The following is a 21,660-nucleotide window of genomic DNA, read 5'->3' on the forward strand; positions in this document are numbered from 1 at the left end:
CGACAACTGACGAGTCGTCGCACTTCTGCAAGTCCCACAAGAACCACGTTTTTGTGGGAAGCAAAGCGGCCAGGGTATGATTTTGGCGCTGTGCTCGTGGCACGCACATATACAAGTAGGTAGTACTGGTGTAGTGCTGGTACAAGGTACAAGGTACAGGGACAAGGGCAGAGGGCAGCAATCGGTTCATACTGGACGGGTTCACACAGGTAGCACCAGCAAAGGGACCGGGTGTGGTGCTAAATGCTCGTGACGGAGCAGCAGCAAGGAGCAACTTCTCCAAGCGGCAACGGGCTTGACGGGACAGCATCATCAGCATCGTCATCGCCGTCAACTCGTCGCAATGCCCATCCAAGCCCATCCTCAGGCCGTCATGAGAGAGGTACTAGTACACGCCACTTGCGTGCCATGGAGCAACTCTTGGCTTCCAAGCGCCGGGCCGCTGTGCGTGCTCGCTGCTTATACATAGTACAGCGACGACTAGCATCAGCATCATCCATTGCCCAGCTTTGCCGTGGGGCAGCTGACCCTGGTACTTGGGCAATAGCGGTAAGAACGCTGCTAGCACGAGTACTACTCGTCCTGGCGCTGAGAGCGGGCTTGCGCTTTCGACAGAACAAATGTTCCCGAGCACAGAGGCTAACATGTTGCTAACATGTTGCACTTGTGTCATACCAGCAGAGAGAACAGGACGAAGAAGAAGGCAGCGTCTGGATTCCATCGGTCGACCAAGGCACTAACCAGGCCTCCCTGGGGCAAGATTCTCCCCTCTTCGCCCCCAATCCCTTGTCACAAATGCTTCCAATTGCCTTCTTTTTCTCCTTCGCGAAGAGTCCGTTCGGTGACTATCCGAACCACAGTCGTCATCCTGAGCCCTATGGCGCAGTGAATCATGTTATTTCCGTTTGCCCTATCACTCTCTAGGCGGGCATAAACAACTCCGTATTCCACCACTGACTAACGGCGTGCTCCTAGTAAATTGAAGGTTCATGCACGTCTTCCAGGGTAGAAAGTACAGTAGTGGCAGGTTATCCTAATGTGACAAATGTGATTTGATATGTGTTTCGACCCGTCATGGCAACTTCACCGCCAACGGAGAAAAAAAAGAAAGAAAAAAAAAGGCCAGCTAGTGGCTGGATAGTGTCCACAAGGGGGCCACCCCATCACACAGCCTTTTTTTTTTTTTTTTTCTCAAGGTATTCCGGAAATGGGCAGCGGTTTGGAGGAGGGTGCGCCAAACTAAGAAGAAAAGAGAGGAGAGACACAAGCAGAAACTTTGCCACCTACCGAAGCTACCTAGTACGGCGCAGCGGTGGTAGCTGAGGGGCCGGGGTAAGAAAAGGCGTGCAAGATCGGTGACGCCGTGATGAAGCAAACTTGGACCAGCTTCGCGATGACCGAATGATTTTCCGGCTGTCCCTGGTCGTGTTTCAGCTCGCCGGTTCGGATTTGCCAATTGAATGGGCACTTGTTAGAGGGCGTCGTCGTGGATTTGTTTATGCGTTATGGGCCGCGCGACATTCCCTCGGCATTCCTGCACAAGTCTGGAGAGTTTATTGTCTGGGTCTCGCCTCTTATCAGCCACATTCGCATTAGCAGAGACGCCCCATGAAGCTAGTTGGATGGTTTCACATTGTCATGTGGCCACAGGGAGAGGCTCCAGTCTTCTTCTGGACGGGCCAATTGGGTGGGTGTGCAGATGCCATCCATGGATTTTCTAGAAGCGGACGCAAGTTTGCGCTGTTAGGGGGGACGGAGGATCATGGTCGCCGAGCATGGCGATATGATAGATGCCAGGGGGGTGATGTGATAGACAGACGGACAAGAGAGAATCTTATTAGTATTCACCTTTACAGTATGGCCACGCACACTCTCTCGTGGTTGGCTGGGAGCGGCTTTCTTGGCTTTTTGGCGATAATCTGGGGTATGCCTCTTTCGGGAATAAGTCTCACTTTTGCGTTCTCCCTGCAAAGAATCTGATAACGGCATGAAACCAGGAAGCAATATACGCCGTCGGAATCCGGGATATCTCCGGTTGTAGTAAATCCAAGGGCAACTGTGTTGGACGGGAAATATCAAGCAAAGCGATGATGATTGAACCGAAAACGAAACTTGCTCGTATATTGCTAGGGGGCGGGTTGAGTGGACGTGCGTTCAGGCAAAGGTGATGACCGGAGGCGTCAAGCTTGATTCATGGAAGAAAATCCTCGGAACCCTAAAATCACAGCAGATCAGGGAGGCTATTTAGGGAACTTCGGAGAGCGCGGCAGCTGAAACGAAACAGGACCCGGCAATTGTTGAGGAAGGTTTGGAGTGCAGTCAAAGGGGGGACACGGAAGAAGAAAAAAAAAAATCAGGAGAGGCGCGGAGCAAGCGGCATCATTGTCGTGTTCCTTGACCCAGGGACAGCTTCATGTTTTTCCCCTGAGGATTCCCAAAGAGGGGGCCCCGGGATGACTTATACACCATGCAATTGGGCAATCATTGCTAATCAACCTGCACTCGCAGAGCGCTGCTATCTCGAGTGTGTGTGCTACTACTACATAGATGGATGAGATAATAATCTGGCAGCGGTGTGACGAGCCCAGCCCTATCTGTTTCGCAGTTCATTGGCCCTGGTAGCTCCTTTTGGCCAGCAACCGGCAATAACACGTATTTGGCGATGTTTCAGGAGGGGGTTCGGGCTTCAATTAAGCACCGCCAGCCAAGACGCACGTTGGAAGCCTGTCTGCTGATATGTACGGGCATGTAAGATGCGCTTACTTTGTACGGGGTTTTGTTCAAGGCTTATTACCACGTTGCGCGCCAGACATAAGCTAGCTAAGCCTTAAGTATCAGATCGTCCTTTTCTGCCGATCTGCCAAGAACCCGGAGCGCAAGATCTAGAGCTCATTTCCTGTTCCCGCGTGTACAAATTACGGAGTATTCTGCTTTCCCCATCTGATAACGGCCAAGTTGGAACGACTCGGTAGCAGAACGCGTGGTAGCTTCGTTTGCATCCTAAACCGCAGACTACCCGGGGCAATGGGCCAATATTTGTCCGCGCATCGAAGCCATGGCGTGTTGCAGCTTGCGCCCTATTGTCTTATTGACGGGCTGAAAAGGTGCTGCGGCTCCGAGCTCGTATTTGTCTGTTGAAATGCGACCAGGCATGCTGCTGCTAGCGGTAGCTAGTAATAATGCCAAGACGAGTTGAGTCGGGCTCTGGATTCTTCCCGAGATTCTTTCCGAGCTAGGCTCAAGTAGGAGACTTGGTATGTAATGGATATGCATTTTTCGGGGCGCGCGAGAACGCATCAACGCCATGTTTCGTGCAGTTTGAAGCCGGATTTCTCTCGGAAACCAAGCTTTGTAGGGTAGGTCACTTGCCCAATGCGATGAGATGATGGGAACAAGTTGCATCTACATTGCCACCTTCGTGAATCATGCATCGTGTGACAGATACCAGAGGCGGGCAATCGGATGCAATGTATCAATCCACCTCCCGAAAGCTGGCGTTCTGGACAGGTATGCGGATGCTGAGGCCAAGGCGGTTGTCAACAGGAACAAGCTTCAAAATCCAACTTGGGCTCGCCACTTGGCGCTGTTAGTAAACGAACCATTCTGCCACCTTGGACAGCGTACCCGAGCGGGCGCTGTTCCGTCTGTCTCAATTAAACGCATTGCCACTGAGAACTCTCTTCGCTGTCGACTTGTCCGCGGATTGAGATGATGGAGGCGGCATGTCATGTCACATCAGTGGAGAAGAGTATCATCATCGGTCGGTTGTCTGCAAATGAGACGAATACCACTCCGTATGTGTGTATACTGTAAGCAAAGTAAAGCAAAGCTTGTCGACGGCATTGGTTGTGAAGTGACTGCGGATTGCGGGGGCGGCCAAGTGGCTAGCCGTGCTACTGCCACGCGAGTCTCTGCGTCTTTTGGCTCATCTCGGGAGAGGAGGCGAGGCAGCGAAGCCGCCAACAAACGTGTCCCGGGCCTGAATTCTGCATGCGAATCCTCCGCCCCCGGCAGTGCTTCCCCACAGCGTGACCGTCCGTCTCCAATACTTTGTACATAGTATGTAAGCCCGTATGCACACACCTGCATGCTGGTATCTGGCATGATTTCCATCGCCAGAACGAGAAGTCATGCGTCGAGTGCGACCCTTGCCTCTGCCGGGTCCGGGCGGGTATCGGCCGTATGAGCGAGCGGCCGATGTCGTGACGCTCCAAAAGCCCGTTTGCGGCCGACACTGCGGGTGGATATGGATGGATTCCTTGGCTTGAGCTGCTTTCCGCTTTAACTCCGCTCTCATTACAGGTAGCTGGTAGTTGAATATGCAATAAGCCGCCATCCATTGCCAGTGTTTTGCTTGGCCATACTTGTATGCCAAGCAGCTGACGAGGAGCTTATTCTCTCGGCCTCGCCTCTCACAACCAGCCAAAAAGGAGCAACATTGCGATCCAACAGCAAAGCCATGCACCGACAGCCGAACCGAGGCTGGGCGGACAGAGACGAGAGCTAGAAATTCTGATGCTGAGACAATGGCTCTGGCCCGGGGCCAAAGCTTGGGCGAGGTGGATACGCCTCACCGACTCTCAATGGCTCCAAGATGCGCCTGTGTGGGTTGTGGAACGGGCGCCACAATGATTCTGAACCTTGCAAGGGCGCTGCCACAGCGCCCATGGTTCCCGTTAGATGCAAAACCTGGCTTCATGTGTGCATTCCACGTGGCAGATCTAACAATCCTGCCACTTTCCGTTGAACCTTGAACGATAGCCTCGATTCTGGAACTCCGAGGCACGACGGAGGGTGCACCAGTCTGGGCACAGACACCCTTGGTGCAACAGCGACTTTTTTGCTATTGTCTCCGGCAAGCAAAAATTTGCAAGATGAAAAAGACGGAGCAGGGAGATGGTCCAAGCTGCGAGCTCTTGTGGGCTGTGAATGAATCAGTTCTTCCTCGCGATAAGAGCTGGAATTCCAGGGCAACCCTGCTCTGCCATTATTCAATTGTAATGACAACGGGCTTTGCTTCTCGCTCGGCTACTTGACGCCACTTTTCGCAAGCAGCAATTGCAGAGAACACAAAATTGAGGGAACACACAGCTTCCCGCTCAGAAACGAGAAACGGTAATCAACAGCGTCTCGAGCTTTTCGTAGGTGATGCCACTGACGAGCCTCGCCTTGCCGGGATATGTCATTCCATGACGCAAGGCCGTGGCGGGAAGTGAAGGGCGCTAACATCTCCTCTGCTGCTAACCCGACAAAATCGTCAACGGCGGCTGTTTGGTCTCAACGCACTATTACAGTACGTACTCGTAATTACGTGCTTTGAGCCAAAAGGAAGCAACCACAGTAACGGGGCTGTGCTGGACAGGGTTTTGGTGGTCGTGCAGCCAGTCATCTCGCCTCCCTCGGACCCCGTTATGCACGTAAGAGAAGCTCTTGTGCCCGACCTGCTGAGGGAACAGGCGGTGGAGGGCGGCAGAAGGGGAAAAGGGGAGGCACCTTGAACTGGTGGATATCGCATTTTGCCACGTGTTTTGTGAAGATGCACCACGAGGCGCCATGATGGGGTCTGGCAAAAGCGAGCCAGCCCCAAAAGCGAGTTATTCCCTGTCGGCCTAGGGAAAAGAGGAGAAGGAGGGGCGTGTGAAGGACGGGATGCCAGGGAGCTTCGATTGGATCTCAGCTTTGCTACGGAGTACTATTACTTGTACTTGTTTGCGCTTCGGGTGGATGGATGGAGGTAATACTGTACCCATTATCGCGTACTCGTACTTTGTACTCTGCTCTGTACTAAGATGCCGCAGTTGCATCGGCTCATGACGTTAATCTCAACAAGTTCGACTTGACGATCTGCCTGCCGAGGCGAGCAAAAGGGCTCACACAGTCGAAAAAGGGTAGCCGCAGCGCCAACAGACACGCGAGGTGGTTGCACGGCAGGAAATGGAGGGTTGCTCGCTTCTGCAAAGCTTGCAAGCAGGCTGCTCCTGAACTGCCGGGCTTCGGCTGTCTGTCGACAACACTTGGTTAGTTGGCTGCCAGAAACTGGTTGAACCCTTCTCTCTTCAGCCCAGCAACGGGAATTGCGGACACAACTCCGAGCCAACGTTGTTGTTAGTCACATCTCTATTAACCTTACGAGCAGATAGACAGCGGTACCTGGCAACTCTGCATGCAAGCGTATGGAGTGCGCCATGTACTCCTAGGGCTTTTTATTTTTTTCTTGCTTCTTTTAATCTTAGCAGTGGCCGGGCTATCCTGTCCCGACGTGCGAGCTGTTCGTGGCTCTGTTATGCCGGCCGAATCTCGCCTTTGATCCCTCTCGTTATTATCCGAAGATGGCCACATGGCATTTGCCGTGACACGTGCGATCTTCGTTGCACGTACATCCAACAGCCGTGGGATGTGGATTATGTGCGCCATCCAACAAGTGATACGCAACACAAGGGCTGCATGGCACAAATCGCCAGCGACATGTACAAAGTACCTACAGACTCGTACAGAGCACACAATGCCTGGCACCACTAGCATGATTCCATCACGTCGCTGACGGTCACTATGCTGTCAAATCCTACGGCATGCACCACAAATTAACCACCGAGCCGTCAATAGTGCCGGTTACATGAATATTATACAGCTTTATCAATAATCAATAATCCGCAAATGTGACGTGCTTTCGCCTTGCACGCGGGCGAAATGGCGTGTCAATAAATAGACTTTTGGGCTTATTGTGGGCCGCGGGCCAGTTTTGCTTTTTTCCCCAACTCCAACTGTCCATGGATCGTGAATCAGTTGCAACGGTCGGTAAATGAAATGGCCTGATGATGTGATGGTCGAGTTTCTGGTCGGTGGACCGGGCTTGCAATCGAAATGCAGGAAAGAAAAAAAGCACTCCATGAGTCGGGTTTCACATGGACTGCTGGTTGCAAAATGCAACGTCGATAACATCGACACGCCTGTGTCCTGGCGTTGAGCCTGTCCGGAGCATCCGATGGTTTCATTATTGGTTCCGGTAGCACACCGCATCAGTTGCAATTGATTCGATTCTACACGAGCGCTAACTGCGCTGGTACGGCATGACAGTCTTGAGCCCGTCGTCCATCCGTCCATCCATCCATCCATCCAGGCCCTGGCGCATTTCGGCGGTGAGCTGTGTAAGTGTTGACAAGGCGCTTGCACGCAGTAGTCGCCCGTTAGCAGCTCAATGGATTTGGGTCCAAGATTGCCAATGGATCTATTTATGGTGCGCACATGTATCAGGATCCATCTGACGCATCTCATCTGAAACGGCGATGCCAGCAGTTGAGGCCATATCCCCAAAGCCGCCTTATTCCAGCCATATCCATGTCCCCAGCACTTGTACACGAGACCTGCGGCTCCTTACTAAGAGCTGGGCTGCTAGCTTCGTACCGCCGCCTAAATGGCAGTTCGAGAGCAAACTAAGATCCGCTCCTGTGCAGCAAGGTCGCGAGTACTTTGCCATGTGTTGCGCATGCACGCCCACCAACTCCCCAAATCGTAGGAGGCCAACCCCTGGCAACCCTGTCTCGCAGACACACGCACGCCCCCTGCAACGAATCGGTCGGCCTTCTTTTTGCCATCCTAATGCCTTCCAAAAGGGCTTCTCCCGTTCCAGGAGCCGACAGATTCCGCAACCAAGAGGGTGGAGAGCGCATTCTGCCGCAAGAGAGGAAATAGGAGATTGGGCCAAGAAACAAGGCAGGAAACGAGCCTGGCAACCTGGCAACCTGGCAACCTGGCAACCTGGCTTGGCTCACTACCGAGCACACGTTATTGGATCTGCATGCTGCCAGGCCGTTTACATGTACGCCCACGCCCCCCTGTCGAATGCCCTTCCTTGCCTGCAGAGTGCTTGTACGCGATACCTGCACTTGGCTCTCACGCACGCAGAACCCTGCTCGGCTCCCGACTCAGCCCAGTGCTCCGTACAATAGTACGAGTACTATGTGCAATACAGCAGCAAAGCAAGTGGTTGGGGAGCACTGCTAGTTTGCTAGTGAGGAGTTGCGGGTGCCTTAGTTTTCAGCGCGTAATAGTACAAGTACGAGGATTGGACAACTCTGAACCAGTCGCAACAGACCACCCAAAGCAGTTGACGGCTTGTGATTGCCAAACCCTGCCCGCGTCCTGGAACCGTTAGGAGAGGGCACGCACTTCCCTATTGCGGCACCTGGAAGCCTCTCATTGGCTGCGACGACGGAATGCATCAATGTAATGCTGCAGTTGGGCGCGACGCAGGTGTCGGTCTGTGCTGTGCTGCTGCATCCAGCACATGAAAGGAAACATTAGTTCCGCAGATACGGCTCCAAGGACTAGCAGCTTCATCCGTGAGACCGGCGTTTGCAGGTCGCATCACCGGTGCTGTTGCTGCGAGTATGCACTTTGCTTCGGCAGTTTGCAATCAGTCTTGCCGCCTGTATAAGGCCCCATATTCGGCCCCATACTCTGGTCTCCATCTCCTCTGACTGCACTACTGTACAAGTCAGTCGTCTCAGCGGTGTCTTGGGACGCTTCGTGATCACACGTGATGGATACCCGGGCACATGTACAAGTACGAGTACTGGGTACTAGGCCACTCCGCCATCTCCACACACGTGCCGCAGTACTTGTACTTGCTACATAGTACAGTAGGGTACAGACCGCCCCCAACTCCGCCTTTGTCGAATATCATGGATCTCTCTCCATCCCCATCTTCGCAAACAACATCCAACTACCAACGACCCCCACTGTCCTGAGTCAAAGACAATCAACAAAAAGGTCTAGCACCTCAGCTTTGCCAGACCGTCAAGTACGTACCGGGCCTGCTACCAGGCCGCTAGGAGAATTCTCAACTTTTTTCTTCTTTCGCTTTTCTCACCCGTGGCTTTCATGTGGGTTTTGCTCCATCTAGTTTTTCCATGGCCCCCAACTTTCAGCCATGCGAGATTCATGAGATTCTGCACGTGGGGGCGTCACGATATGAGTACAAAATCTTGCCTGCCTTGCATACACACATACACAGTTATGCGCCTCATGCCGCATGCGGAATACAGGTACAGTGCGAAATATATGTTATGTGGATGGTGATGGCGTCTTCCATTGACATAGACATCAGCACCATCATTTACAACATGCAGAGGTATCGTACGTGCAGAGCTGCCGTCGGTCCTTGATTCAATATCAGCAGCTCAAGACGTATGTGGCTCGAGCTCCTCATGCTTATTTTTTTTTTTCGGCTGGAATATTATGTGTGTTCTTCAGGACTTCGCCGAACTTCTAGCCCCCGTCAATACTCCGCCCACTTCCCGCCTCATTCTCGCCTATGGAACTGGCGACTTCGCTCTCTGAGCGTCAAGTGTAGTATTCGGTACAAGTATGCCGATTCGCCGTGTCTGCAGCAGAGCCTGTACTCATCCACAGATCCCCAGACGGCCAAAGCGTTGTGATGCCGGAGTTGCCAATCTCGTCATATGGAACTGATCCATGTTGCTCAACGCCATGGCGGCTATGCCATTGTGATACAGGTTTCCACTTGCCAGAACAAGGGCAAGCCGCTCGCATTTGCGCTGGTGCTTGGATGAGCACTTACGAGTACAGGTATGTCCTGCATGACGAGAGACAAGAAGCGATATGGATGCCTGTCTTTACCCTGGGGCTCGGGGGCTTTCATGGTATATGCTGCAACGTTTCCTCACCGCGCAGAGCAAGAGACATCCATGTGCTTCTATAACCGACACCGACAGCTCTCGAAATACTGGCGCATCGCCGTCAACAGGCTGTCAGAGCATCAGTGCTGCCTATTCGGACACCCCCGAAAACCTTTCCTTCACCTTGACCGGACATGCCGTTGAAAATTCTCCGACGCCACCTGCCTGTCCAAATACAGACATGGAGCATGTATGGCTACTTCTGCTTTGGGCACTGCGGAGGACCAGCGCGGTCCGCGGCTCAGACGCCTCGTTCTTGCAAAGTATTACCTATGCCTTTCCACATGGCGACATTTTCAAGCCACTCCGCTACGTGGCTGTTCCGGATGCTCGACAAACTCTCCTCGATAGCCGAACTGGAGAGTGTGGCTTCAGCCCTCTGGGTTTCTCGTGTCTGCGCCTTGCTAAGTGGCGGTGCTTGGCAGGAAAGCCAGCCTTGGCTGTCCTCAGATGCAGCATTTGCGATGATTTGGCTTGCAGGCGCTCTCTGCATATTCGCAGCCGAGCCTGGATACTGTAGGTGTCTCAGACCACGACGTGCCGTCTGACGCAGATCTGCCGTGGCCATACGCATTGCGCTTGCGCTCATTCTCCGTACCTATATGGCATGTAATATGCAAGGGTCAGAATACATGGATCAAAATACATGGACCTAACCCAATGCCCCCGGTCAAAGTCGTTTTGAGCAAGCAACAATTACTACATACGAGTATATGTGCGTGCATGCGTTCACGGCCTGCAATAGGTAGGTCATTAACCTCGCCCTCTTGTTGATTTTCTCTTCTAGAATTATTGTTATCCCGGGCAGGGTCCTCCAGGCACGATCGAAGCCCTGATAGCAGGCTCGGACATACGAGTACATGTAAGCCGCATCAATACGACTTTGCAACGGTAAAGTTCCGCATGGTCATCTTATATGTCCCTCGGTCTGGATTGCCTGTGCACGCGCAAGAGGGCGGGACCGGGCTTATCGAGATTGAGGAGACTTTTCCGTTTACAAGACGGACGGATGCATTTGCTCGCAACGTGGTTCGTGTTTCATGCTGCACGATCCCGGCCTCGATTCCCATGGGCAAGGGCATCACAGCATACACTAGTACACACAGAGACACGCGTACCTGTCTGCATGCTCCCTATGGAGTATTAATACCACCTCGCTCGGCTGGGCATGCGAGTAGCATCGGCAGTAAAGCCTCCATCGGCCGAGACTGTGTAATGACAGCCGTTGCCACTCGAGGCCGTTATCCATCACTTGGTATATGTACTTGCACGGCACGCCGGAAGCTTTTCTCTCTCTGGAATCATCTCCGGCCGAGACTCGTAGACGTCGGAGCCGCTCTGTGATCATACCCTACGCGCATGATGCGTTTTAGAGTTTTTTTTTTTTTTTTTTTTTGGCTTCCCAAATAGGGGAAAACAGTGAAGAAGAAACCCATCGGGAGGCACTGGCCGCGAGGTATCCATTGCCAAGAAGGGCGGCCTTATGCCAAAAACGACCTCATCACGGACTGGCCAACTACCCAATGAGGACACAATGTAGAGCTTGTTCTTTGTGTTCCGTACCAAGTTAGCGTTGTGCGGGGGATCCTCGTGAATACAACGTGAAGCAAGAGGGGGATAATGGAGAGAATAAGATTAAAGCCCGGAGTTTGTTGACGATTGCTGTGTATTTTGTGAGGGTCTCCTTGAAGTCACACCGAAGACGATTGAGCAAAGAGCATCACAGCTCTGTCATGAAACGCGATCAAGGATTTGGTCGCATGATTCGTGATGGCACCGGCCTAGTCCGGTATCCTGGTCATCCCATGCCGAATGTAAGATAAGCATCGTGACAGGATCCGTTTATCGGTCAGGGTTACTGGCCGGGAATATGGTATTTACCAATTACTCTTGAGGACGCGGCTTTGTTTACTAGCGTATTCTCTCTCTCTTCCTGGGCGATGGCTTTGTGTTTGGTTTGTAATGAGTTATCCAGTTCAGAGGATGGGGACTGTTATGGAAGTGAGAGCATCTGACGTGAGGACAGCGACTGTAGCAGCCATTTAATAGAGCGTAGCGATCTATTTGATGATACATTATCAGGGCTAGTTATTTGAGCTATAAGAGTATAAAATTAGAGATTCAGCTGCTTTATTATAAGCTTAATTTAAAATGTGGCCCATATGTAGAGCTACTTGAGGTCACAAGTCTCCTCGATAAAATATCTAGTGTGTCGTTGTCTTGGGTTAAGATTTCACTGTGACAGTTAGAAAGGTTCCTTTGAAGGGTGTATGAAAGCCTAATATGTGATGGGTCGAGAAACTGGTGAAGAAAGTCCCTTCTTAGAAGATTTCTGAACAGAATCAGACTGGTAAAACCATTGCGCCCTGACTGTATATCCATATCATTTATCAATGTGTTTGGCCTATCCAATGTCTGTTTGTCGTAAAGTCTTACAAAAAAGGGGCTTATGAATGGCTTATAATGTAATTTTAGTTGCTTGTGGAAAGACTCTAGGCGGAGAAGTGAATGTGCAACTGATGACAGATGAGAGTATACCTCCAAAGATAATGGTGAAAGAGACTACGGGGTGGAGGGGTTGGTAGGGCGGGCTCCTGTTCGGGTTGATGACGTTGTGGATGACGTTTAAAAAAACGTTCTGCGAATTGTTTACATTTCTGTAGATTGGACAATGGCATTTTGATAACTCGATGGTCTTCAGGCCGATGGAGAACTGAGATTATAAGTGTTGTAGGCTTGCAAAGGTTCTGTCGCGTACGGAAGCTCAGAAACAGAAGGCATTGAGAAGCTTCGGGGACGTTTGACAACTCTATGAGATGGCGGGGAACGATTCTCGTTGATTCAAATATTTTATTGCATTTCATGGAAAGTCGATTATCAGCCGAGGATCGATGGCGCTTGAGGATTTATGATATGCCTATATATCTTGGGAGAAATTAGCCGCCATCTGCTTCTTAGAACTACTTTAACAGTCGAGATTGGGCCATTTCGAATTAAATTGTTTTAATGCTATACATACCTACTTTTTCTTGCTCTAAATATCTAGTACTACGATGGCAAAGAGGATAGCAGCTAACCGTTCTATTATGACGGGTAGAGCCGAGATAGTGTTATGAACTACAAGATTTCAACTATGGCTGTCACTTGGCAATAATAGATATCAGTGACTGGTTCAATCTGAGCTCGTCCCGCCTTGAGATCTTGGAGTTTATAAACGGCTAGATCTTGAAATACATCTCGACGGTTTTATTTTGACGACTTTTGTGAACCATTTTGAGATCATTGAACCAGTCCTACTGGGAAACGACCTAACGAATTATCGGCTGATTAAGAGCGACCCAGGATTTCGAGAGCGTGAAGGAGATCCTCTTGGCAAAGGGTTTCTTTTCCGGATTTTAGGAACTGAGTAATTCATTACAGCAGAGTAAGCTATCCTGCCACATAAAACAGCACCATAACAGCACAGTAAAAGTGTTCACCGGAGTGAAGAGGTACTGTGGTGACCTGTTGTGATCAATACACCTAGATAGAACGCATATTTATAAACTATCATCCATTTCCTTTGAAATAACACCTCTTGTTGCACCTATTCAAGCGGCGTGGAAATACATCCTTTCATTATATAGCAAGACACCGCCATTCAATTATCACTGCCAAGTCGAGAAGATTATTCCATATGGAAAGCAAGGCTCTCCTTATTCTCTCGCAGTCGAGATATCTTCGACCTCGGCTATGTGTAAGCTTTGGGGTATGCCCTTGGATGCATGGCCGAGCTCGTCATACAGTTGTAGAAGTTCAGAAGTTCCGCAAGCTCCCTGTCTCTGGCTCTTTTACAGATGAATGGGAAGTTTTGATAAGGATCAATTGGTCTCTTCTTACTATGCATACTTTTGCCTACTTGTCTTGTTCGCAACGAGCGCAGCTCGCTCATGATGGTGCTGGGAAACAATGAGCTTTTAAAGATAGTGATACGTTATGTTTTCATAGCAGCTGAGATGTCCAAAGTACGATGCTACCTGAAAGGATAGACGCTTTATCCGATCAAGTAGGATTGTGAGTTCGAGCGGCATTTCTCTTCTAAAAGCTCTAGTATGAAGACTTATCGCCAGGTAACATGTCGGCTTGAGTTGTTGCTCGTTAACCACTGCCAATCCAACAGAGCCCAGTAGAAGAAAATAGGAACATTCGGTTCATTCATACAGAAAAAAGAGCTGATTGATACCTCTCTAGAATGAATGTACAAGGTGCCATCTTGGTGCATATATCGGTAGACAAGCCCAAAGTGAATTAGAAGACCATACCGATGACTGGTGGAGGAAGTGGCAGATAAACGATGCTATGAGTGATGGCATATTCTCAGCCTCTCAATTGCCAAAAAATGCCGCCCATTCCGACTTCTTATTCTTTTTCATGCAACTATTAGACATATGGCCGAGTTCGCCCTGTGATGGCGTTTTGCAAGAACCCGACGAATTCGGTAATAATACTTTGCCACAAGTGCGAACTCGGCATATATAACCTGACATGCTAGATGCTTCTTTCGGCGTGAAATCTCAAATATATAAGCATCTTCAACACTCCACACAAGTCTGGGGAAGTGGGCCAATTCTTTGGAGGGCTTTTGCCGCCGTTCCTAGCACTTCATTATTAGACCCCAGCTTATCGTACGACCAGCTCACGCCCTGGCCGAGGCACAAGACGTGTGGGTGGTTGTAGTGTATTTGTGAATATTTATCACTGAAGCGAGAGTCTTCTATTGCTTGGGGAGTAAGGGGCTAGGAAGTTGGTGAATGGACGCCGCTTGTACTGCGAAGAGGGATGCTGTGCTTAGCAAGGGCAGAATAGAACAAACCCTTGATCGCTGCGAAATCGGGAATGGATGGAGGCGTTGGCATGTGATCAAGGCATTGCCCACCGACCAGCTAATCAGGCAATCCATCTACCATCTAATTTACTTGTTAGAGCCTGTGTCTAATTCTGCCTCACTTCAAGCATGTCTGTACGCATTGGTATCACCATCAATTTGTCACCCGAAACAAAGACCAACAAAGACCCGAGCTTGTCTAGATGGCCTGATGCTCTCCCCCAATGGCTGTCCACGGCACAACGGCTCTACACTCGGTATTTCTCGGCTCGGCAGCACTCCAGCTTTTCTCCAGCGGTCCGGAGAACCCCACGCCCCGAAAAGCTCCCCTCAGAGTAACCCCTGAGTGACTTGGTCACATGGGCAGGCCACATGCGTCCACACAGGTACCGCACAGGTATCGCCAAAGTGCGCACAGGCGCATGACGTCCCTGGGGCCCGGAGTTTCGATCCGCTATCGATTCTTGACCAGCTTTTTATCTTCCGTGATCCTGACTGTACAATCATTTGCCCCCTAGCATTAGCATTTGGCCTCGCCAAACTGTTCTATCGTTCCTGCGTGTTTCCTTTTCCTTTTCTTCTTCCTTTTCCTTTTTCGCATCCTCCTTACTTTGCGTCAAGAAATTTGAAAACACCCCCCCATTCGACTTCTGCGGGCATGTCGTTTCCATAGACTCGTTTGGTCCTCGCAAAACTATCCGCCACTGCGCCGCAATGCCGTCCGCCTATGCGGATCCGGGCTCCATGGCCGACATAGCACGCGACAAGGCTCGACAGCATGGCGCGACTGTGGTTGGCACTGCGGCTTCGGCTCCTGCGCCGAGAAGAAAAGAATCTGCCATTTCCCCTGTGAGCGACGAAGTCGTGGCCGCGCGCGCAAAGACTCGCACGTGGGACTACGTCTGGAGATCCGGTGTCGCCGGGGGTATCGCAGGATGCGCTGTGAGTTTCTTCGTCTAGACGACTGAATTCGTCGAAGTGTGCTTGCTTGCATTGTTTGCTAACCGCTCCATGGGCAGGCCAAAACGACGGTGGCGCCTCTCGATCGCGTCAAAATCCTCTTCCAAACCAGCAACCCCCAGTTCGCAAAATACACCGGCTCCTCATTCGGAGTCGCTTCCGCAATGAAAGACATATACCTTCAAGAAGGCGGCAGAGGGCTCTTCCGGGGCCACTCGGCCACGCTCCTCAGAATTTTCCCCTATGCCGGCATCAAGTTCCTCGCCTATGAGCAGATCCGCAATATCATCATTCCCGATAAACACCACGAGACGCCATTCCGACGGCTGATCAGTGGCAGTCTTGCCGGCGTGACGTCCGTCTTTTTCACATACCCCCTAGAAGTTGTTCGAGTCCGCCTTGCTTTTGAAACCAGGCGGGATGGTCGGTCATCCTTGACATCGATTTGCCGCCAAATCTACAATGAACACCCTGTTGAAAAATCCCGGACTCCAAAACTGCCCAACACGCCTGGAATTGCGGCAGCTGTGGATTCTGCTGCCACCGCAGTTGAGTCCGTTGCGCCACGAGTCGGGCTTGTGAATTTCTACCGAGGATTTGCTCCCACCATGCTCGGCATGCTGCCGTATGCTGGCGTGTCCTTCCTCACTCATGACACCATGTCCGACCTACTACGCCATCCATCCATTGCGGCGCACACGACTCTGCCGAAAAAGAAGAACCACCCAGAGGGGAAGCCTGCGCCGCTTCGATCCTGGGCCGAACTTACAGCCGGAGGCGTAGCCGGCATGATCTCCCAGACAAGCTCTTACCCTCTGGAGGTTGTCCGACGACGCATGCAGGTTGGCGGCGCTGTTGGCGACGGCCGACGGCTGCGAGTCGGCGAGACGGCGGCCATGATCCTGCGGGAACGGGGGATCCGTGGCTTTTTCGTCGGCCTCACGATTGGTTATGTCAAGGTGATACCTCTGGCGGCGGTGAGCTTCTACACCTACGAACGCATGAAGCTTGTTTTTGGTATATAAAGAAAGAGGAAAAACGAAGGCACGGCTGTACTGGCGTTGGCGAATTGTTTTTTGTTGCAAAGCATTACGTGTAAAGATTTTTCATGTATTTTTTTTTTCGGTTCTCATTTGGTTTATTGAACCTCCAAGGGTACCTCGAAAGGACGGAGTTGAGGTTGAGCCCGCTTAGAGTTCGGGACACGGTGGGATTGGTTACATGTAAAACAAGCTCAGAGCGATACTGTAGAATGCAATAGAGTTGCATTCAATGTATTTAGTTGTACTGTACTGGTACTGCGAGATGTTGGGTTTTGTAATTAGTTTTACCAGTAGAAAAATGTGCGAGGTAGCCTTGAGTTGGCTACCTCGAGTTGCATGTATAATGCACTGACATGTCGCTGAAACGAATTATCATTATTTTTTCACAAGGAGAATCATTTCATCTGATCCTCAGAATTGAATCAGCCTTTAAATAGCCCTTTAATGGACGTCGTTTCGGTTTTGTTGGCTGAGAGTCAAGCTGTCATCTCATTGGCCGACACGGCCCTACAGCTTTTTAGCCTCTCTCAGCCTTGCTGCATTACAACCTCTCTTCACCAACTCTAATCTCCCAACGAGGCATCGCAATTCCAACAGCCTCATCGCTAGCGGACCTCTTCTTTCAATGCAACGCGGCGTATCAATTGAACTCTCATAATCAATTATCGACAGCACTCCCCCCTTTCATCTCCCCCAGCTGAGCGCCTCTCTCTCAAAGCTCGAATCCTTTTTCCACCTTCGCGCCTCTCGCGTCCACCATGGCGCCCACCGACCACGACCCCCTCCTTGTCCTTCGACAGTCCATCTCGAGCAGCCAGGCCTTCATCCCGAGCGCGTCTGCCGATGCGTCGGCGCCCGAAGTCCCCCTCTCCCAGGCCACGCACCTGCAATTCACAGGGCTCTCGCTCTCCCTGCCGATAGACTCGCCCACGCGCTTCATCTCGAGCGACAAGCCCGTCGACCTGCGCAGTATCTATTTCGCCTGGCTCAACCGCGAGCTTGCCATCCCGGAATACAATGCCTCGGCGACGACGCTCAACGACGCTCTTGCCGCCAACGGGTCGAGCGGCAAGGTGCAGAACTTGGGCTTCATCGAGAGACTGGATCTGATTACTTGGCTAGAAGGCGCCAGTGAGGAAAGCGAGTATATCAAGCCTCTAGCTGGAGATGCGAGTGCGGCGGCTGCTGGAGCGGCTCCGTCTTCAAAGACTGGTGCTGCGGCTTTGGCTGCGCAAGCGAGGTCGGGCAAGGGGACAATTGACCCGCGGCTGGCCAGTGTGTATGATGGCGAGCGCCGGATGGGTGACCGGAACACGGTCCTGAGGGGCATTAAACCCACGGTAAGTGAAACGAACTTTTTTTGATCTGAAGCTGCTTTTACACCGTGTACTGGTGGACATTTGGCTGACGCTGCTGTTAGGACTTTTCCCACGTCCGAAAACTCGCCATCCCCTTTATTCAAAAGAAGTCTCAGTCTTCTTCCGCCATTGGCTCAACCCAGTCCCTCTCCATCAACCAAAAGGGCCCCTCCCGTCGCCCCGATCCCATTATCCTGCTCTCTCCATCTGCCTCGTCGCTGCTGCGCATGTCCAATGCTCGATCCTTCCTCGAAGATGGCAAGTTCATGCCTCCTGATGCCGGAGCGTCCACTGCCTCGATGCTTCACGTCCAACGCATCATTCCCAGCATCGACCCCAACCGACCCATGCGTTTCATCCTTGTTGAGGGGTCGGAGCAGTTCAAGCCCGAATACTGGAACCGCATTGTTGCAGTGTTTACGACGGGCCAGACATGGCAGTTCAAGAATTACAAGTGGAGCAATCCCAACGAGCTGTTCAAGCACACCATGGGCGTGTTCGTCGGATGGAGAGGTGAGCTGGCGCCGGATAATATCCGCGGCTGGGGCCATCGTGTCATGAGCACGAGTGTGGACCGCTGGCGAGGTGAGGACGACGTCGCCTCGCGATTCAGAGACAAGGAGGTCGTCGAGTATATTTGGAAGTCTATTGAGATGAACATGCGAAGCAAGGGATGGAGGAAAGACGCTGCCCCGACGTCGATATAAGTTAAAACACTTGTCTATTCTTTGGGCAAGGTTGAAAAAGAATGGGAATTTGTGAGTGGCCACATGGAATCAAGGGATCGGAAAGGAGGATCAAAGATGCAAAGAACGCTTCAAAAGAGCGAGGCATTGTCACGGTATAGTTGGGATTATTGGTTGCTTGGGAGAGAATGTACAACTAACTCAGCACGTATACATTTTTTTCTTTTTCGTTATGGAGCGACGGCGTTTTGGTTTTTTTTTTTTTTTTTTTTCACTCTTTTTCTTTTCTAGCCGTTGATAGAAAAGAAGAGTGGAAAGATGAGTAAAAGAAAAATAATAATGAAAATAAAAGAACCTGTATTGCCGTTTAGAATCAACCTTGTGAGTGTTTGCAATGTTTGATTGATGTAATCCTATTGGCCCTTTGCTAGTACTAGCGCCAAGTAAATCTTGATCACTTTGGAACATGGCCCTGACATGCTGTACATACATCTGTCCACCATATGGCTTTGTCTCTTGATTTTTGATATACAAAATATACTCGTCTTTGTTAATAGCATAATGATTGTTTAATTTCATGCGCCGACATGGCCTCTGGCAGCACATGTGAGGCAGCAGCCATTGGCGTATCATCCTCACCACCATCCTCACCATCCTCAATCCTCTTCCAGTCGAGCAACACCGCCAACAACAATGACTCTCCTTCCTTTGTTCTCCTCGACATCCCCCGATCCCTAGAAGAAGCTCAAGTCCCCCCCGGCCACCAGCCCTCTGCACGCATCGTCTCCGGGCCTCCCCCGCTCGACCCGTTTGCCATCCCGGAGCCGCGCAATGGGGCATCAGAGGGCCATTCACCCTCTGCGGGAGCTCGTATTGCCGAGTTGATGGCCGCGGCGGCTGCTCAGAGCGCGCTGGACGAGCTTCGGAGCCGGTATTTGGGACCGTTCTGCCTGGACCGGGTTTGTCGTCCTGCAGAGGAGGCGGTGTCTACTGATGGCGATGTTGGTGTCCGTGTTGGTGCTGCTAATGCTGATGCTGCTGGTGCTAAATCTTCTGAGGCTTCACGCATCAGGATTCCCATTGGGGCTGAATACCTGCATGGATCGATCTACGACCTGCGGCAGACATTCGTTGACACGGCGCCGCAGTTCCGCCTCGTTATCCTGGATCCTTCATGGCCTAATCGATCTGTGCGCAGGAAGAGGAAGACTGGCAGCTACAGCACTGCCTCCAACCTCACGGAAATCCAGCAACTTCTACTCAGCATCCCCGTGCCTTTACACCTTACCCCCGACGGCTTGGTCGCCGTCTGGATCACAAACAAGTCGAGTATTTTCGACCTCGTCACCTCTCCCAGGGGCATCTTTGCCTCGTGGGGTCTCGAGCTGGTGACACAATGGACGTTGCTCAAGGTCACTTCGTCAGGCGGCCCAATCTTCGACATGGAGTCCGCATGGAGGAAGCCGTGGGAGACGCTTCTCATCGCGAAGCGCATCGGCGCGAGAGCTCCGAGCACGCTTAAGCCCTTGGTCATTGTAGCGGTGCCGGACGTCCATTCGCGCAAGCCGAATCTCCGGCAGCTGTTTGAGGGTGTCCTTGGACGGGATTACGCTGCTTTGGAAGTGTTTGCGCGGAATCTCACGTCTGGGTGGTGGAGCTGGGGGGATCAGGTATTGCAGTTCCAGGGGACGGAGCATTGGATTCAGTCTTGACCGTTGATATATGCTGTCAATGCCGTGAACCCGATGTCTAAAGCGAAAAGGCTGGCTTTGAAGCCGTTTTGTTCAAGATCAAGAGTAATATACATAAGGTACATACATACATACATACATGCACATGCTATGCGTCCAAGTCGTACACTGGCCAATAGCCATAATCTCCCCCCTCCCTGTATATTCCCGATAGGAGAAGAAAACCCATAGTGCTTGCTCCCTCTTTTTGGTATTCCATTTTTTCCGTTATCCCTTTTTTAGTTTGATTTCTTTTCATGAAGTTGTCGTTGTCGTCTCTGTTGATTTCACAGCCTTGTCCTTGCCCAGGATCTGATCCCACCTAGGATCAAGAACAACGTTGTTCTCCCACTTCACCTCTCCCGACAGCATCTTCTTGGCCAAGTTGCCCAGCTCCACCCGCTCCTTGGGCAGCGGCTCCTGGCTCTTGAGCGGGATCTGGAACCGCTGTCGCACCAGCTGCTCCTCGTTCCTCTTCTCAATCGTCTCCTCGCGCATCTTCCACAGGTCGTTGCTCCAGGGCTCCAGATCCTTCGGCACCTCGGGCCACTGGAACGGCTTGGCCAGCTCGACCGTCATGATCTTTTGAGGCTGCGGCCGGTACCAGGAGCGAGAGTTGGTGCTGCGCTGGGTGAGAGGCTGCTGCTTGACGTAGGACCGGACGGTGGTGACTTCGACGTTGTACAGGTTCCAGAGGTAGTCTCGCAGGTCGAACTTTGTGAATCGAAGCGGCACCTTGAAGCAGGCTTCGTTGGGCGGGAGGTGCTCTTTTCGCAGCATCGTGATGACATGGTTCGGTCTGGATATTTATGACATGGCATGGTGAGTTCTTGCGCTGGGGATTACGGGCTGCAGAGATTGACGCACAGGAAAACTTGCTTCTGGCCCAGCTTGAACGCGGGCAATTGGCGCGCGGCCGCTTTCACTGCCTCGGCCATGGCTGCAGCGTGAATGGATCTGGTTGGTATAATGTTATACAGGCATATCAGATCAGTTTGCAGATCGGATTTCGATATCCAAAGTTTTGCCCATGTGGGGTCTGGATTGGCCAACACAGTGATATATTATGATGACGCACTGTATCTTGGCACTGTTTTGCTGTCCAGAACAGAGCCATATATTGCGATATCGTCTAATGCGAAGTGAAAATACCTGTATGCATGATATAGCCGGGTATTTCCTAAAAAAGATTCCGAGCGGTCGCCATGCAGCTTTTGATACAATAGACCAATGACAATTGTCCGTTGACTCAATATATCCCTCCATTTACACCAATAGCAGCCGTTCATGATCGCCACGTCCTACGAAGGATCTAAGTGAC

At 51.5% G+C, this 21,660-nt stretch overlaps 6 protein-coding genes across 6 annotated transcripts; 5 read left to right on the top strand and 1 right to left on the bottom strand.

Moving 5' to 3' along the window:
* Positions 1–243: 243 nt before the first annotated feature.
* Positions 244–924, top strand: TRIVIDRAFT_61640 (uncharacterized protein; the record flags this gene model as incomplete). The annotated part of the gene is made up of 3 exons (XM_014103608.1): positions 244–444; positions 475–549; positions 679–924. 3 exons carry the CDS (start codon positions 244–246, stop codon positions 922–924), a joined length of 522 nt encoding a protein of 173 aa, XP_013959083.1.
* A 7,615-nt stretch (positions 925–8,539) lies between these two features.
* TRIVIDRAFT_199455 (uncharacterized protein) lies at positions 8,540–11,042 on the top strand (the record flags this gene model as incomplete). Its single annotated transcript, XM_014103609.1, has 8 exons — positions 8,540–8,563; positions 8,636–8,800; positions 9,014–9,044; positions 9,100–9,135; positions 9,253–9,364; positions 9,516–9,588; positions 9,878–10,214; positions 10,507–11,042. The coding sequence occupies 8 exons, from the start codon at positions 8,540–8,542 to the stop codon at positions 11,040–11,042; spliced, it is 1,314 nt and encodes a 437-aa protein (XP_013959084.1).
* A 4,264-nt stretch (positions 11,043–15,306) lies between these two features.
* On the top strand, positions 15,307–16,547 carry TRIVIDRAFT_30040 (uncharacterized protein; the record flags this gene model as incomplete). Its single annotated transcript, XM_014103610.1, has 2 exons — positions 15,307–15,504; positions 15,582–16,547. The coding sequence occupies 2 exons, from the start codon at positions 15,307–15,309 to the stop codon at positions 16,545–16,547; spliced, it is 1,164 nt and encodes a 387-aa protein (XP_013959085.1).
* Positions 16,548–17,323: 776 nt separating this feature from the next.
* TRIVIDRAFT_54589 (uncharacterized protein) lies at positions 17,324–18,630 on the top strand (the record flags this gene model as incomplete). The annotated part of the gene is made up of 2 exons (XM_014103611.1): positions 17,324–17,905; positions 17,986–18,630. The coding sequence occupies 2 exons, from the start codon at positions 17,324–17,326 to the stop codon at positions 18,628–18,630; spliced, it is 1,227 nt and encodes a 408-aa protein (XP_013959086.1).
* Positions 18,631–19,319: 689 nt separating this feature from the next.
* TRIVIDRAFT_24655 (uncharacterized protein) lies at positions 19,320–20,321 on the top strand (the record flags this gene model as incomplete). The annotated part of the gene is made up of 1 exon (XM_014103384.2): positions 19,320–20,321. A coding segment is annotated over one exon (1,002 nt), but the record flags the coding sequence as incomplete, so codon positions are not given.
* A 273-nt stretch (positions 20,322–20,594) lies between these two features.
* Positions 20,595–21,277, bottom strand: TRIVIDRAFT_30473 (uncharacterized protein; the record flags this gene model as incomplete). Its single annotated transcript, XM_014103612.1, has 2 exons — positions 20,595–21,138; positions 21,207–21,277. 2 exons carry the CDS (start codon positions 21,275–21,277, stop codon positions 20,595–20,597), a joined length of 615 nt encoding a protein of 204 aa, XP_013959087.1.
* Between the last annotated feature and the right edge of the window lie 383 nt (positions 21,278–21,660).

The sequence above is a fragment of the Trichoderma virens genome (genome assembly GCF_000170995.1).
Source record: "Trichoderma virens Gv29-8 chromosome Unknown TRIVIscaffold_4, whole genome shotgun sequence".
NCBI classification, from domain to species: domain Eukaryota; kingdom Fungi; phylum Ascomycota; class Sordariomycetes; order Hypocreales; family Hypocreaceae; genus Trichoderma; species Trichoderma virens.